Genomic DNA, 17,307 nt, shown 5'->3' with positions numbered 1-17,307 from the left:
TTGTTCAGCTTTCTCTCAAAAATAATTTGTTAGTCTCTAAGGTGCCACAAGTACTCCTGTTCTTTTTTCAAAAATAATTGTTTGCTCCAGCAACTCCGAACCTCATCCCTCTGATGTTTAGAAACCTTCTTCTAATTACCAGCCTGAATTTGTTCCTGGCCAACTTATATCTACTTGTTCTTGTGCCAACACTGTCCTTTAGCTTAAAGAGCTCATCACCCTCCCGGTGTTTACCCCCTTGCTGTATTTACAGGGAGCAATCACATCCCCTCTCAGCCTTCTTTTTACTAGGCTAACAAACCAAGCTCTTCTGGTCTCCTCTCAGAAGGCAGGCCCTGCGTTCCCCTGAGCAGCCTGGTAGCTCTTCTCGGCACCTGTTCCAGTTTGAATTAATCTTTCTTGAACGTGGATGAGCAGAATTGCACCCAGCCGTCCAAGTGAGGTCTAAACAGTACCTTGTACAATGGCATTAGTACTTCTCTGGACGTACTGGAAATGCCTCGCCTATTATCCTAGCATCGCATTTGCCTTTTTCACAGCCACGTCTCACTAGTTGGTGACTCAGCCATCCTGCAATCAACCCACACCCCCAAGCCTCTCCGCGGCCGCCCCGCCCCCCAGTCGCTTCTAACTGATGAACCCCCAGCTTGCAGCACCGATTATTATTAGACTATAAGTGCATGACCTTGCACTTCATATTATTGAATTTCATCCCATTTCTGTCACTCTAGTCTTCAAGGTCATCCCACTGCCAGCTCCCCAGAGCCCCACTGATCTAACCGCTCCTGTCTTGAGCTAGGGAGACAAGATCCAAGAGTAAATCCTGTGATGGCTGACACCATTTCCACAGAGCATTCTTCAGAGCAGAACAGCGCTGACTACACTGGCCTCGGTTTCCTTGGCAAGAATATCCTGGGGCCTGTCCTGTTGTACCCAGTCACAGGAGGCACCGATACAGCTTAAGGCTGAAGCCCTTCATACGTCCCAGGCTGAGTTCACCCCGCCACACGGGAAGCACTGGCTGAGAACAGGAGCGCTCAAAGCTGCCCTCTCCAGGCAAGGAGTGGTCAAAGAAACATCTCTCAGTCCTTGGTGAGGCCAGTTCAAGACTGGGCCTATGCATACTTGGAGCACTTCCTGAAGCCATGCAGTGGCTGATTCTCTCTCTCAGAAGAAGAAAGGTGGGTGTTGGGCAGAGAAGGCAGGAATCAAAGCAGGAAGCCAAGGGGACCTGGGCAAGCCCACCAGTTGCAGGGCCAGAAGGGAAGTGCTGGATCTTCCAGATGTGTGCAGAATGCAGCAGCACGATCCAGACTCTGCTGGGGTTTGATAGAAAAAGGAAACTGAAAGGGATCCCAGATGGTGGTGATGTCTGGGCCAGAAGAGAGGGAAGGTCATTTGGGAATGTTCTGAAAAGTGCCTGAATGACTTAGGGGCCTAAGATGCATTTTCAAAAGTGACTGCCATTTGGCGTTCAGGCTCCTAAGTCACTTAGTCTTTTGAAACTCTTAGCCAAACCTGAGCTGCTGAGGTATGTTAAAATTAAGCTGATAGTATGAAATGAGGAGCTGTTGGAAAGTCAGGCCAAGACGGGGCTGGATGGAGGGAGACAGGTCAGGAGTGGAGAGGTACATTTGGGAGCCATCCACACAGGAACAGCAGCTGAAGCTCTGCGAGTGGGTCAGAAAGGGTGGAGAGGTGCGAGTCTAGGACAGAGGTCTGTGGGACCCCCATGGAAAGTGGCAGAGAGAGGGACCCACCAAAAGCAAAGCTGGAGAAAACCCACCCAGAGGAGATTCGTCAAGGCTGTCTAACCTTTACAGAATCCTGCTCCTCATCCGATTGCTCGTACAAGTCCTCGCCCAGGAAGTTCCACGGGGACTTGGAGCTCTGGGCGGCATAGAGCTGCCAGCGCCACAGCGAGAGTGGGCAGAAGGAGAGGCGGAAAGGCAGCTGCTCCACTGTCTCATTGATGGGGAAGTAATCCTTCTGCAGGTTCCAGTAATCGTTGAAGTAGAGGATGGGGTAGTAGTCACCACTGACCGCATCGAACTTCACATCTGCAGCAATGGGAGAGAGAGCGCAGAGACAGGGATGGGATAGCACAAAGGAAGTGAGTGAAGGTAGCTAAGACAGACAATGGAGACCCACCTCATCCTGCAACTACAGAAATCATCCTAGACCAGCACCAACAGGAACCCCAGGCCAGCAACTGCTTCTGTACAGCGGGCTGCACACGGAGCCTGAGCCTCCCGGCCTTCCCTCGGGAGAAAGATGCCAGCCCCTGCAGCACACAGGGTACTCCCAGCACTAAACGACTGCCACAGTGCGATGGAGGGGGTCTTGCTTTGCCACAGAGGGACGGGAGAGTATAGCACTGTTCTCTCGGTGCCCAGAGCTCAAACCCCATTCCCTCTGTGTATTACTGACCAAGCTCAGACTCGGGTATTGAAAGCAGTCTGAACACCATCCAATTAAACCAGGCCATTTGCAGAATTCCAGTAGATCAAACTGGCTTTCAGGGAGTTTATGGTGCCAGCTATTTTCTTCTAAAGAGCATTTGTGATTTGAATCTCAAGCTGATGGACAGTGCCGGTCTAACGACCCTGGAGACGGATGTTCATTTAGCCACAGAACAGATAGTGCATGGGGCGCAGCAGGGAAAGTCTGCCACATACATCCTTCCCTGACAGCGTAACAGAGTCCTTACTTAGGGGGCCACCTGGTGAGAGTTTACGCTCCATGACCCATTCAGTCCTGGGCTGCCACTGAGACAGGCAACACAGGGGCCCAATTACAAGGGTGAATTGGTTTGTGTGGTTTTTTTTGGCGCTGTGGATGCCTGCCTCTTAGACGCTGCACTGAAGCCATTAACTCACTTCCCGTAAGCAGGCTTGGCAGAATTCAATTTGCTTTTTAAAAAAATAATTTTGACAGCTATCAATGCTTATTTCTTTAAGTATTTATCCAATTTTTACCTATTTATTTTTTCACAGTTGCAGGATATTATGGAGGGGGGTGTCTGACAGATGTTGAGATTAAGAAAGTTAAAGGTCCCTAAAAAGGGGCAGTGCTCTAGCTCTGCTAATGCCGGCATTATAACACTCTCTTATGTACCTTACGGGCGGAGTCACATTTTCAAGCAGCATTTTTCTTACCTTGCCTACCTAACAATACCAATCAGCACTGATGGAAAAGTGTGTGTGTGTGTGTGTGGTGAAATCAGTGTTTACCAACATTTACTGCTAAAAATCCAATCCTTCCAAGCCTACTCACAAGGCAATGAATAGATGGTAATAATTTAGTTACTACCAATTTGGGAGAAATGTATACTACGGAACTAGAGGGAAAGTCTCCAGTATTCCATTCCCAAACCCCTCAACTGCCCAATCCACAAGCATGCTCAAGAAATTAAGCTAGTCCAAAGCAGACAAAACCAACTCCACTCGCATGCAATTACTACGTTCCAACAAATGCCCCAAACTGGGCAAATAACATAGGAAAACTCTGCAGAGAGCTGTGATGGGAGGAGATGGCAAGACCAGCTTTAAGAACCAGATAGATTTGCTGTGAAGAGACGAGTTCTTGGAGCAAAAGCACACATTCCAAAATGGCATCTCAGAGAATGGGAAGTGCTGGCATATCCCAAGTTCTTACATTGGTCCAGAGGCGGTGGCACGCTACCCTTCACCCAGGGAGTATGATCGTCCACTATGTTGATGGTGAGATTAGGGTGCCAATGTGAGATCACCTCCACAGGGCCAAAGTCTTCTGCTCTCTGCAACAAAACACAAAGTCACATTTGGTACAGGGTGTTGGGGAATTTCACTGCTCTAGCAATAGCAAGAGGGCGCCACAGACAAAAACAGCCAGTGCAGCTCATTAGATTTGGGAACTGTAGGTAATTTTGGATTTGGTCGTGGGGAAAGAGTGCATAGATAAAGGCACTGGACTTCCACAATGCAGCTAAAGACACCACCTGACAGGGATGGAAGGACCTGAGGGGTTTAGGACCATGAGGGAGGCAAAGGAGAAGACAGTGTCATCCAAATCTCGGCCAAACATGGGCAGATGTAGATCAATTAGAGGAGAAACTTACTCCTGGAGGAATTCTGTGTCATTCCACAATGCAGAATTTCCTTCCCCCACCCTGCAGAAATGAGCTGCAATGCTAATAGCCACCACTAGGGGCCACTGGACTCTGCAGAGCCCAGCTCACACATAGAAGACACTGTTGGAGGGCAGAAGAGGGAGCTAGAGGGTTCCTGGCAGCTGCAGTTCCCAGCATGCCGTGGGAAGAAGAGGGCAGCACGTAGGAAGCATTGTACAAACCTGGGACTAAGCATCAGGCTGTTTCTCCCTCTGGATCCCTGGGCTTGGGGAGGCATGATTATGTAGTGTTATTTTGACAAATAAAATGTGTAGAATTTTAAAAAGATTGTGTGCAGAATTTTTAGTTTTAAACTAGGAGATTTTTTACAATTTAAAACCCATGAGAACTCGATTTGTTTTGCTAGGTTTTAGGTAGCAAGGGTCTTCGTAATGTTAGTTAGTAACCTTCCAAAGGCGCCACTTTGACACGGCAGCTCCAGCCCAAATTGAAAATTTCTGAACCAGGTCAGAGCAGGTGTCTGGGAGCTCACTTCATAGGCCTTTGGTTCCACGTCTTTCACTTCAGCCAGTCAGCCCCTTCAAGTGTCCATCAGTTTTCTCCCTCCTATCGGCCTTTTTGTGTCTTGTGTTTTTGCCATCTTTGTTCTCCTCCAGCCAGGAGGGAGCGAGAGATTAACACAAGTACATAAGAATGACTGGACTGGGACAGGCCAATGGTCCATAGCCCACTAGCGACCGGCAGCAGAGGGAGTGAACAGAACAGGGCTATTTATTGAGCAAACCATCCCAGCTTCTAGCAATCAGAGGTTTATGGACACCCAGAGCTTCGGGTTGTCAGCACCAGCCAGTCACAGACAGGAAACAAGGATTAGATCAGACCAGACCACAACCAGCAGGATGGCCTCTAATAATGCTTTTCTGCACCTCACAAGGCTGCATGAGGCTGTAAATCAGCAGCACCTGTGATCCAGTCTGGCACCCCCCAGCAAATAGCGCTGGGTTGTCCTGGGCCCAGAGACCACGCAGAACAGGAACACACATGCCTTAGGGGTGAGAGCGCCAGGGCATTACAAGGGCAGGAGGAAGCCTTCTGTAGCTGGTTTCTACTTCTCTATCATACTCAGATTTGTATCCATTTTCAACAGAGGATTTAACTGGGCGCCCTTTCTGAGTTAGCTCTTAACAGAGTTCTGCCTGGGACCCTTCTCCTCCTCAGTCACAAACTGCTGTCACAGGACTAGAGAGCTGAGGCAAAGAGGGGAGTTCCACAGGAGAGGCAGAAGTGACAGAGCAGCAGCACACGTATAGGAGCAGGAAAAGGTAGTTGAAACAGAGCCTGGGAGGTCCCAGTCCCCCAGTGCGATTGTCTGATAAAGGGGTGAAGGAAAACCTTGTATCAATACATCAGAGGGAGAACCAAATAACGGTTCATTAAAGAGATGGAGCAAAGAAGTACCCTGTGTAGGCAGGAGAATTCCACAGAAACATCTCTGCAGTACCAAGGATCAAGGAGGGTGAACCAACAAACATCCAGGGAACATTTTGGACGTATTCACTGCTGAGTCTAAGTTCTACTTCCCATTGGTTGGGAAAAGCATTAACCCACAGCAAACAAAGGGATACAGAGATGATTTAATCAAAAATCTGATTTAATTTAAATCATCAATCCACTTGTTGCAAAGCAACTATTCCCGGGGTAATGACACCTGGGATACGGCAAATTCTGCGGATGTCCAGGTTCTGCTAGGGAGTTAAGATGTACTTTGAAATGTCTTTACCATGTGTTTTACAAGTCAATTTGCTTCACAGCCTCTCTGCGAAATGCTGTAGGCCAATGTAATCGCTCCAACACCCCACCCCAGCAGAGATCCTGAGCATTCATCCTATTCTTTTGAAGTGGAAGTTAGTACCCAACTGCATCAAAGCCTAAACTTCTCTCCAAGCACAAAGACTCATCTGGGTGTGGAAGCAGAGGTGAGAGAAAAGCCAGGGCCTCGCTGAATGAGGAAAGCAGTTAGTTACCTTTATCATTTCTGGATCTGCTTCCGTCTCCCCCGTCAGAAGATTCTTGGTTTTCTGGAACCGTCGACGTTTATATTTATTTATCACTAGAAGGATAGAGACAGACAGGCAGACGTGAGTAACGCTGAATTCTTCCACTTATCAGTAACACACTCTGGCATGTGCAGAGGCCCCACTGCAGCCAGGGATAGGGGAGGCCACAACCCCGGCACGTGGGGGGAGGGGTAATGCCCAAAACAGATCCGCTTCAAGCAGCATCTCCCTGCTTCTCCTAACCTCATGAGTTGGGACATAAAGTGGACCACTGACCAGGTGAATGAAAAGTATCAGTTCTTGGCACTTCCTGACCATCCTTCGTTCAAACTGGACATCTCGTGACCCCCCTGTAATAACCTTGTGACCTCCTGCGGGGTCATGACACCCAGTTTGAGAACACCTGCTTTAGATTTATACAAATATTAAAAAACCCTATTCAAGGCTCACAGTAAATTAATATAAGAAAAGCATCCAATGGGGACATAATACCTTCTTAAGAACAGAAGAATGGGCACACTGCGTCAGACTAAAGGTTCATCTAGCCCAGTATCCTGTCTTCCAACAGTGGCCAATGCCAGGTGCCCAAGAGGAAATGAACAGAACAGGTAATCATCAAGTGACCCTGTCATCTATTCCCAGCTTCTGACAAACAGAGGCTAGGGACACCATCCCCGCCCATCCTGGCTAATAGCCATTTGAACCCTGTTATAGTCCTGGCCTTCACAACATCCTCCAGGAGAGAGTTCCACAAACTGACTGTAGATTGTGTGAAAAAATACTTCCTTTTGTTTGTTTTAAACCTGCTGCCTATTAATTTCATTAGGTGACCCCTGGCTCTTGTGTTATGAGAGAGTAAATAACACTTCCTTATTTACTTTCTCCACACCAATCATGATTTTATAGACCTGAATCATATCCCCCCTTAGTCGTCTCTTTTCCAAGCTGAAAAGTGCCCGTCTTATTAATCTCTCCTCATATGGAAATCCTCTGACTCCCTGTATTACACAGGACTTCACCTAGTTACTCCGGCATCGAGCCCAATGGTTTGTTTGGCTAAAGCATACCATCCAGAAAGGCGGTCAGCTGGAGAATCTGCCCCTTCCCTTGGCAGTTTGCACCCATGGTTAAAAGTGTCTGGCTTTATCTCAGTAGCAGCCTTGCATATTTCAAAAGATGGTCTCTGCAAAAGCCACATTGGGGAGATTTCTCTAGACCTCACAGATTATGCTCAGATGACATTCTACCTAGCTTCATGTTACATGACAAAAGACAGCCACATTCCCATCCTACGCAGCACAACACACTCCCTTTCCAACACAAAATTGCACCCACTCACTTCTGATTCATAGTGCATCACTTTTCGGTAATCCTCGAGGATCATCCCAACTTCTTGGAAATAAGTTTCACTTACCATTCTCCAGAAGCCAACTCCTAGATCTGTTGATGCCCATCTGTGTGTTTTTTTTTTAAAAAACACACAAAGAGGTCCCTTTCCAAAGGGCATTTATTCAAATTTGTATAATAAAGATAGAGACAGCGTTTAAAGCCAGAAGGGATCAATGATCTCTAGTCAGACCGTAACAGGCCCTTGAATTAATTCCAATCTTGATTTTAAGAGAGTCAGTGATGGAGAATCCATGAAAACCTTGTGACTTAACTAAAAGTAACTGGGAGAAGGGGTGGGGGGGAGTGCACGGAGGAATGACCGCTGGAGCCCCATGGGGGAGCACCCCTCCACCACAGGGAGGCACAGAGCCCCCGCTCCAGCCCACAACCGTGGTGCACAGTCCTGGCTCCAACTCCAGCTGTAGCCATGGCAGGGGGTGGGAGGGAGGCACATGACCTGGATGCAGCCCTGGAGGGTGGGGGCGCACACAACCTGGAGCACATAACCGCGGCGGGGGGCCAGCAGGGCTACAGCCAATGGGGCGGGAGGCGCACGCCCCAGCTGTAGCCATGGCCGGGGGGTGGGGGAGATGTGTGTGGTATGTGCACAGCCCTGGCAGGTGATGGGGTGGCATGTGCAGAGCCCCCGCTGCAGCCGGGGGTAGGGGAGGCCACAACCCCGGCAGGTGGAGGAGAGGGGTAATGCTGAGAGCTGAAGAGCCATGGAATCTGTGACCTCCATTACTAAATCATATCCTTACTTATAAACTGCGTTCAAGTCACCCATTAATCTTCGCTTCAAGCTCAACAACTCCTTGACTATCCCGATGCTTAAATTAATGAAAACAATCACTAACCCAGTCAGTTTAATGGCTATCGATAGAGTAATGGCCGACAAGCAGGACACTTCCAGTGTGAGGGCACCACCAGTGGGGAGGCACATGACCAGTGGAAGCACCTACACAAAGAAGATTCCACACCCCTCTGGTCCCAAGATATAACGTTAAAGAGGTCATCAGACTCCTTTGCTAGCTCCCCGACCTCTGAATTCAGATTGGCAGCTGCCCTTTTGAGGAGGGCCTGGTGCTCCTTGAAGTCGTCGGGGGTGTTGCTTGTTTGGGATGGGCCCACCACCATTTCATCCGGAGAGGACGACAACTGCATCGCCGTGGGAGGGGCGGCTTCCCCTTCCTTGTCTGGGAATGGCTCCTTGGGTGTTGGAACCTGCTGTGTTGCCCCCACCTCAGATTCGGCACCATGCTCCAATTCCAGTGTCGGTGGTGCCGGAGGCAGCTTGTCCGATGTGACCAGGGAGGAACGGCGGGAGTATGGGACCGGCATACAGGTATGCCCCACAGGTTCCAGTACTGCCACTGAGCGGGCCACTCTCTTTGCTGCCACACCACCACTGCAGGAGCTGTGCCAGTCTTGCGGGTTGGTGGTGACTCACCTTTCCTTGGTGAGGGGCTGAACTTCCCCTCTGACTCAGACCGTTGCCCGTCCAGAGCTGTAGAGGCTTTAGTCTGCTGACTGACCCTCGTTGGTGACCGGTAAGGAGAGGGGGAGGATCAGTGTCTGCTCGAAGAGCTGTACTAGGGAGTCTGAGACCAGTGCCGCGATTGGGAACCGGAGGGGATCGACGCCCAGGAGACCACCTAGGCGATGGTGACGTGTGCCATGGTGATCTCTGGCGGGAAGTCCAACGATACCGTGGGTTTGGGGATCTGCACCTTAACTCAGGTGTCCCACGTCTCATAGGTGGAGATTGTGGCATGAGGAACCTGGGTCTTCTAAACGGGGACCGGGACTGTGGTGGCGAGATCCAAGGCCACGGCGATGGGGATTGGCACCTGCGGTCCAGGGACCAGAGATGTTCCACTGATTTAGAGGGCAGTCCCATAACTGGCTTGCCCTTGGATGCCGCAGGCCTTAGCCGGGCCCGTTGCCTGGCTTGGTGTCTGCAGTGCCAGTCGGCCTATTTGATCTGTGGCCACCAGGGCCGCTTTGGGCACCGAAGGCCCTACAAGGAGCTGGGGTCCCTTGTCGCTCCCAGGAAGTGGATCCCTGGGTGGGCTAGGGGGTCGGACAATAATGGAAGCTCCGGGGCGGGTACATGGCCTGACAGGTCCTTTTCCTGAAGCTCCCTTCCCCACTGGTGCTGGCGGGCCCCTGGTCTGCGGCCGCTTCTTAGGCACCGGTGGGGGGGGAACGGTGGTGGGCGGATTCCGGTGTCAGCATTGCGCTCTGCATCGATATCGAGGTACTAGGCATAGAGTCCAATTGGGAGGGCTCCGAGGCAGGACAAAGCGTAGCCTCCATGAGGAGGGCCCTCAACCGGATAGCCCGCTCCTTTTGAATCTGAGAGTGAAAGTTCTTGCAGATTCCTGCTCTTGTCCCCCAAACACTTTAAACAGCTATTGTGGGGGTCGCTAATGGGCATTGGCCTGCCGCACAATGAACATGGCTTAGACTTGGAGTGGGGCATGTCCCGTTCCCCAGGCTCTAAGGCGAAGCCCCAGCCAGGACTCTTAACTACTAAACTATACTAACACTTAGACCATTAAGTTAAGTACGCCTCTACCCCGATATAACGCGACCCGATATAACATGAATTCGGATATAACGCGGTAAAGCAGCGCTCCAGTGGGGCGGGGCAGCGCACTCCGGCAGATCAAAGCAAGTTCGATATAACACGGTTTCACCTATAACGTAGTAAGATTTTTTTGGCTCCCAAGGACAGCATTATATCGGGGTAGAGGGTTACCTATAAACTAATACAAAGGAGACAGAACAATGGGTTGTAAGAACCTCTAACACTTACGCAATGCAAGACAAGGCGCTCCGACCAACTGTCACTAGCCCTAAGAAAGAAATGAGAGGGCGTAGGGCTGACAGCGCCTAAGATACCGATGCATGAGCACGGCACTCAAGCGGGTGCCACAGTTGACCCTACGGATACCACTAAGGCAAAAATCTTTGACACTGCACGTGGGCACGTGCACACACACCCACACCCCCACCCAGAATGGACATGAGCAAGAACTCACAGAAGAACAGCAGCTGATTCGGGTTACTTGCATCCAAGAGTTTAAAAAGAGCTGGAGGAGAAGCTTACTGGACCATCAATACTCACTTTTCAATAAGTCCTGTAACTTCCACGGTGTTTCCAAAGAATGGAAGAAAGCAAACGTGCCAATATTTAAAAATGGTAAATGTGATGACCTAGGTAATTGTAGGCCTGACGCTGATCCTCGGCCAGATAACGGAATGCCTGATATGGGACTCGATTAAGAAAGAATAAAAGTAGAGTAATACTATTCATACCAATTTACACTGGTTTATGGAAAATAGATCCTAACTTGATTGTTATGAGATTATCAGCAAAATTTGTAAAGATAATATTTGTAATATACTAAGACTTCTGTAAGGCATTTCATTTAGTATCGCACACCATTTTGATTAGAACCTAGGAAGATACTAAATTAACATGATACAATTACTTTGAGACCTATCCATTTAAAGTAAGGGGTGGGGGCCTCATCAAGCAGGTGTGTTTTTAGCAGGGTTCTGCAAGGGACAGGTTGCTGATTTAAAGACCTGGATTGCTTGGTAAAGTGGGTGCCAGCAAACGGTATTATTTTAATATAGGTTAATGTATACACCTAGAGAAAAAAAGAATGTAGGACACACCTATAGGATGGGGGACTTTAGCCTGGGAAGCAGCAACTCTGAAAAAGATTAGGGGGTCGTAGTGGATAATCAGCTGAACATGAGCTCCCAGTGCGATGCTGTGGCCAAAAGGACTAATGCGATCGATCCTGGGATGCACAAACAAGGGAAAGTCAAGTACAAGTAGAGAGGTTCTTTTACCTCTGTATTGGCACTAGTGCAACCGCTGCTGGAATAGTGTGTCCAGTTCTGGGGTCCACAATTCAAGAAGGACATTAATCATTTTCATGGCTCTTCTCTGACCTCTCTCCAAATTATCAAAGTATTAGAAAACCTGCCTTTTAGTGAGACTCAAGGAGCTCACTATTTAGCTTAATAAAGAAAAGGTTAAGGGATGACTGGATTACAGTACCTACCTGGGAAACAAATATTTGATAATGGGCTTTTCAGTCTAGGAGAGAACAGTTTAACATGATCCAATGTCTAGAAGTTGAAGCTAGAAAAATTTGAATTGGAAAGAAGGTACACATTTTTTTAACGGTGAGGATAATTATCCATTGGAACAACTAACAAAGGGTCATGGTAGATTCTCCATCACTGGGAATTTTTAAATCAAGGTTGAATTTGTTTAAAGTAAGAGATGTTCTACTTCAAAAGGAATAATGTTGAGAAAGTTTTCTGGCCTGTACAGGACATAACAGTAGTGGTCCTACTACAGACAAAAAGAAGGGGGGCGCGATCAATGAAGTTTGAGAGCCACTGCTGTAGAATCACACCATGGCTTGCCATCCACTAACTCACCATGTAGACAAGCCCTTAGTTAGAAAGCGCAAGACACACAAAGGGTACATGTCACCAACACGGCACTATGGTAGCCTCTCAGTTAGTTCTTCTAGTATTAGAACACTTCTGTACTATGACACCAGTTATCACACACTGCTCAAGCACTATATACCTAATCAGACAGTCATGGAGTTTAAGGCCAGAAGTAGGGTGACCAGATGTCTCGATTTGACAGGGACAGTCCTGATATTTGGGCCTTTTTCTTATATAGGCTCCTATTACCCCCCACCCTGTCCTGATTTTTCACACTTGCTATCTGGTCACCCTATCCAGAAGGGAGCACCTGTATTCCCTGTAAGCTGTGCACTTGGGCGGCTGCACAGGAGAGATTCAAGTGCCGCCCAGCTGATTAGCAGAGTCCCCACAGCCAGCAGCATGTGTTCAGGTGCCCCTCCCCCAATGTTGATTTCCCCAGCAGCCAGCTCACACAGTCTCTCTCCCTCACACACACTCTCTCTCTCTCTCCCCCCCTCCTCATGTACCCCATCTCTGCAGAGCTGGGGAGGGGAGACAACAGGGCTCAGGACAGAGCAGGAGAGCTTTCCGTGTGTGTCTTAAAGAGATAGTGCATGGTTTTCCCCAGTAGCCAACACACACACACCTCCCAACACATACTTGTATTATTGCTGCTGTTACTCCTTGGTACTTCCTGCAATGCACATATATTCTCTGTAATTTTATTCTTTCCAAGTGTGATATTTTAGTGTTTTGACTGGTTTATGCATTTCATAATTTTTATTTCTCTTTAAATTTGATTCTTTGAGAAATGAGTTCTAAAATGCGTAGCCTGTCCCGGTGGAGTAACTATCCTTATGGCAACTTTCTAAAAATATATACAGATTGTCTCTAGGTTTTTTGTTTTTACTGGTGGCGCAGCGCCGCACATACCTTGGTACACGTTTATTCCGCACATGGATAGAAAAAGTTAGAGGGAACATTGGGGACCACCATCTCAGAGTCTGACCTCCTGTGTAACACAGGCCACCAACAGTACCCAGCAAACACAAAGTAAACTCAACAACCAACATTAGACCTAAGCATTACAGCTCACAGGAGCCTAGACTATTACGTGCCACAGGCAGACAACAGAAGGGACCAAGAGGCACCAGTGCCCAAGATCCCCACAATTGCAGGGAAATGATTACATGAGATACACCCAGATAATCTTGGCAAGTGACCAGCACCCACCGCTGCAGAGGAAGGAGAAAAATCCCAAGGTCCCTGCCACGCTGACCTGGGGGAAAATTCCTTCCCAACCCCATGTATGGCAACCAGTTCAACCCTGAGCATGTGAGCAAAAACCAGCCAGCACAGTACCTAAGAACGCTCGGTGCCACCTCAGAGCCCTGGCCCATCCCAGCCAACATCCCATCTCCAGCCATGACCATCCCTGATGCTTCAGGAGAAGGAAATCAAACACTGTTGAACCCCACCACTCATGCCTGCAGGAGCTGTCTTACTTCGTGATGTGTGAACCGTAGCAAGTCTTCTGTACAAGTTCTTCTGTTTGGGATCGGGATGGAAGCCACTCTTCGTAAAAAACACATGGACGTACATGGAGCCATTATGCTGCACGCTCTGAAATCATACACACCAACAGGATGGTTAGCCAGCTTATTCCCTGCACTGGAAAACTAGGAATGACATTGCCTAGGCCATGCAGAGCAGTATGCATCAAGAAGTGTACTGTGCCCGTCATGATCACTTCAAGACACACTGCCTTCCTCTTCTGGATGCACTAATAGCATCCATTATGCTCCAAAGTGATATGTCTATTCCCTGTGTAATGAAAAGGCTTAATACATAGAGCCTGTACGAGGGGAACATCACAACACTGGTTTTATAACTAGTTTTATAGATCTCTACAATTCTAAACAAAGCTTCATCACCACACGACCGTTGCTCTTTCCATGTAAGTACCACGCTTCCCTTATTTCCCTGCTGTTTATTTATACTACCATAGTGCCGAGGAACCCCAGTCATGGACCAGGACCCTGTTGCACAAGGTGCTGTACAAACCTGGAACAAAAGACAGCCTTGCCCATAAATTAGCTCTGTGCATAATACGTATGAACAGTGGGAATGGTTGCTCTTGGAATGCTATTTGTCTAATCCTGAATGGATAAAGAAGGTTTCCCACGCACCGTCTGGCCATAAGAAAGGCAGGAGCCCACTCTTAACTATACAGAGGCTGCCAAGTATTAAAGCTTTTGGGTTACTCAAGAGATGAACCCCTGTGACGGATGAATAAGGCTGTTCCAAAGACACTTTTGTATCACAGTAATACCATGGGGCCTGAGGGAGATGAAGCCCCATTGCGTGAGAGCCGTTCAGACATGGATGGTTTGGAAAAACGTGCAGCTTAATAGCAGACAAGACCAAGTGGGCATAAAAGAAAGAATGTGGGTGAGAAGTTGAGAACACCGATGGGATCATGTGGCCCCACCACCTCAATGGCTCCACTCGCAACCTGGCCCCACCCCATCTTATCTTTGGCTCTACCCACAGCCCAGCCCCCTCAGCGGCTCCAAGTAACTTTTTTAAATGTTTATAAGATTAAAAACTAAAGGACAACCAAGCCAGGCCTCGGTAATCCCCAAGGGCCATCTGTCTGCCATTGCAGTGGTCTGTGTTCTGCAGCAGCAGATTTTCAGGAGGGGTTTGGAGAAAGCTTGGGTAGTGGCTTTACAGACCAATTTCGAGAGGATGATCCATGCCTACTTACAGCCCAGAAGCAAGCACTAAGGGAGCTACAGGCAAGCAGGCTGTTGAGGGAGACACTGCAGGAGGAGTAGCAGGAGACCACTTGCTAGCAAACAGTAACAGCTAGGAGGAGGGCCCTGAAGAGTGATAGCATGCAGCTGAAGTCTGACCCAGGGGAAAGGGGGAGCTAGCAGAGCAAACGGAAGAGGGAGAGTACCAGGAACACTATCTCAGCAGTGGCATTTTGAACAGGCCAGAGGTAGCAAGGAGCCAGAGTCAGGATGGGACATGAGGGGCCTGAGTGAAAGTTTTAGTCATATGGGCAGTGAGAGATGGCTGGGTCCGAATAAAAGGAGATGGTCTAGACGTCACCCTTACTGGCAGAGCAGCAGCTCGCCACCACCCGAAGACAACCCTCCTTTGCAAACAAAGAAATGGGGCTGGTTTTGCAAGCTGACCAATGCCTTGTTCCGGTACATCTCAGCATCTGACTTCTGCCCTGGAACACAAGGCCAGAAAGGACATTGCAGGCAGGGCGGTTTATTGCTGGCCAAATCAGGAGAGAGAAACTCAGGCTTGCGATAGAATGCCAGCTACACCTTACTTATGGAAAGATCAGTCACTCCGCAAGATCCCTGAAGGCTGCAGAGGGAAAGCCTGCAATGCCTTAGCATTTCATCTGAGGCTTTAAAAGGAGGAGGACACAGAGCAAAAAAGGGAGAAAACTCATCTCCAAGTCAGTGCTCCATTCTATGGCCCATTATCCAGCGTCAGGAGAAAAACCACCTAGGAAGAGAGAAATCACAGTTATGTACTAACCTCAGGAACGTCTAACTCTGCATAGCGTTCATAGCACCCATCTGCATTCTCACCACTGGTCCAGTCACCATAGACAAGGTCCCGTTGCTCCCAAAACAGTGCTGAGGTGACATTAAAATCTGTAAAGTGCTCATGCTCTGAGATATATACGTGAAGATCCTGCAGGGAGAAGAGAGGAGGGTTGCTTCTGGCAGACAGCTCAGCGTGATGGTGACATCAAAATACTGAAGGGAGGGTGGGTGAAAGGGGATACTCCCAGGAGCAGATAGCCACCCCTGGATGGAACTCCAACTGAAATGCTGTTTTACTTACTTGTGAAGTGTGGTTCTGCTCTGACAAGCGGCCCCTTTTGACTTAGCAGATGGCTCACAAGAGAACAGAGTTAGCACTGCTGGCTAACGTAAGTTTCTCCTGCTTTTGACTCCTGTTAACCATGCAGAGGCAACACAGGAATGAGAGGAGAACCGGGAGTCTGTTGTGGCTCATGTGTCATCAGGATCTTTAGCTGCATGCCAACTGCCAAGTCCTGCCCTCTGTCAGACATGTGATCCACGCAGGGCAACAGGGTTGCAAAAGTTTACATGACTGTACAATCTTTATTGCTGAGCCAGAAAGACCCCAGCTTGACTCTCAGATCCCACGATGGGTTTGCAAGGAAAACAGCTCTATATCTGTAAGCTGAGCAGGTTAGCTATGCAATCACTAAGGGCTTGTCTGCATGGGAAAGTTATATCAATATAAGCTAAGGTCTGAATCTAAACAGCTACAGTTATACCAGTACGACTCCCTGTGCAGACACATTCATATTCCCATAGAACCGGGCCTTTTTAAATTTAGCTTATGTTGCTTGGGAAGGGGTTTAAACTAAACTAAAAAACCCCACTCTTATTCCAGAATAAGAGTGTCTGCACAGGAGTTACACAGGTATACTTATACAGGTTTAATTATACCTGTACAACTGCAAACACTTTCCTATGTAGGTAAGCCTTAAGGGCGTCTACGTAAAGCACTTCAGTGTAGACACTACCTTCACTGACAGGAGGGATTCCCCGATCGGTGTACGTAATCCACCTCCCCCAAGAGATGGTATCTAGGCTAGAATTCTTCCATCGACCTGGCACTGTCTACACTGGGGTTAGGCTACGTCTACACATCGCACCTTACAATGGCACAGCTGTGCTGGTGCAGCTGTGCCGTTGTCAGATGCACTGTGTGGCCGTTCTTTATCACCGTGAGAGCGCTCTCCTGGTGACAAAATAAAACCACCCCCAACGAGGGGCAGCAGTTTCGTCGCTGGGAATAGCGCTGTCCACACCAGCTCTTTGTTGTTAAAACTTTTGTTCTTTGGGGGGTGTTTTTTCACAACCCGAGCAACAAAAGTTTTAGCAACGAGAGTGCCAGTGTAGACATAGCCTTATGTCGGTATAGCTATGCCTTTCAGGGTGTGGATATTTTACACCCCCAAGAGAGACAGCCACACCGATGTAAAATTCTAGTGTAGACCAGGCCTAAGACAGAGAATGTGGAATAAGTTCTGTGATGTGACAAATCCATCTATGCTCTGAGGCCACAGAGCCACTCAGAAGAACTGCTGCAAATCTACATGCTTATGACACTGTCAAACAACAGACTTCAAAACGCGAGCAAGCCAACCTACAGCGGGAAATGCACTAGTGTTACCTGGTCCCTTTTAAAGTTAAGAAAACGGAGACAATG

The 17,307-nt window shown here is 48.5% G+C and overlaps 1 protein-coding gene across 2 annotated transcripts in view; it reads right to left on the bottom strand.

Annotated features, from left to right (window-relative positions):
- Positions 1–17,307, bottom strand: part of CLPTM1 (CLPTM1 regulator of GABA type A receptor forward trafficking) — a 48,917-nt gene that overhangs the window by 13,816 nt on the left and 17,794 nt on the right. For both annotated transcript variants that reach the window (XM_054010094.1, XM_054010095.1), the window contains exons 4-8: positions 15,592–15,750; positions 13,530–13,647; positions 6,136–6,221; positions 3,658–3,778; positions 1,816–2,060 (exon numbers count right to left, since the gene is read on the bottom strand). In XM_054010094.1, coding sequence (XP_053866069.1) covers positions 1,816–2,060; positions 3,658–3,778; positions 6,136–6,221; positions 13,530–13,647; positions 15,592–15,750 — 729 coding nt within the window. The remainder of the gene's footprint in view (positions 1–1,815; positions 2,061–3,657; positions 3,779–6,135; positions 6,222–13,529; positions 13,648–15,591; positions 15,751–17,307) is intronic.

Source organism: Malaclemys terrapin, chromosome 20, assembly GCF_027887155.1.
Source record: "Malaclemys terrapin pileata isolate rMalTer1 chromosome 20, rMalTer1.hap1, whole genome shotgun sequence".
NCBI classification, from domain to species: domain Eukaryota; kingdom Metazoa; phylum Chordata; order Testudines; family Emydidae; genus Malaclemys; species Malaclemys terrapin.
This window is presented reverse-complemented; position numbering and strand designations above follow the sequence as displayed.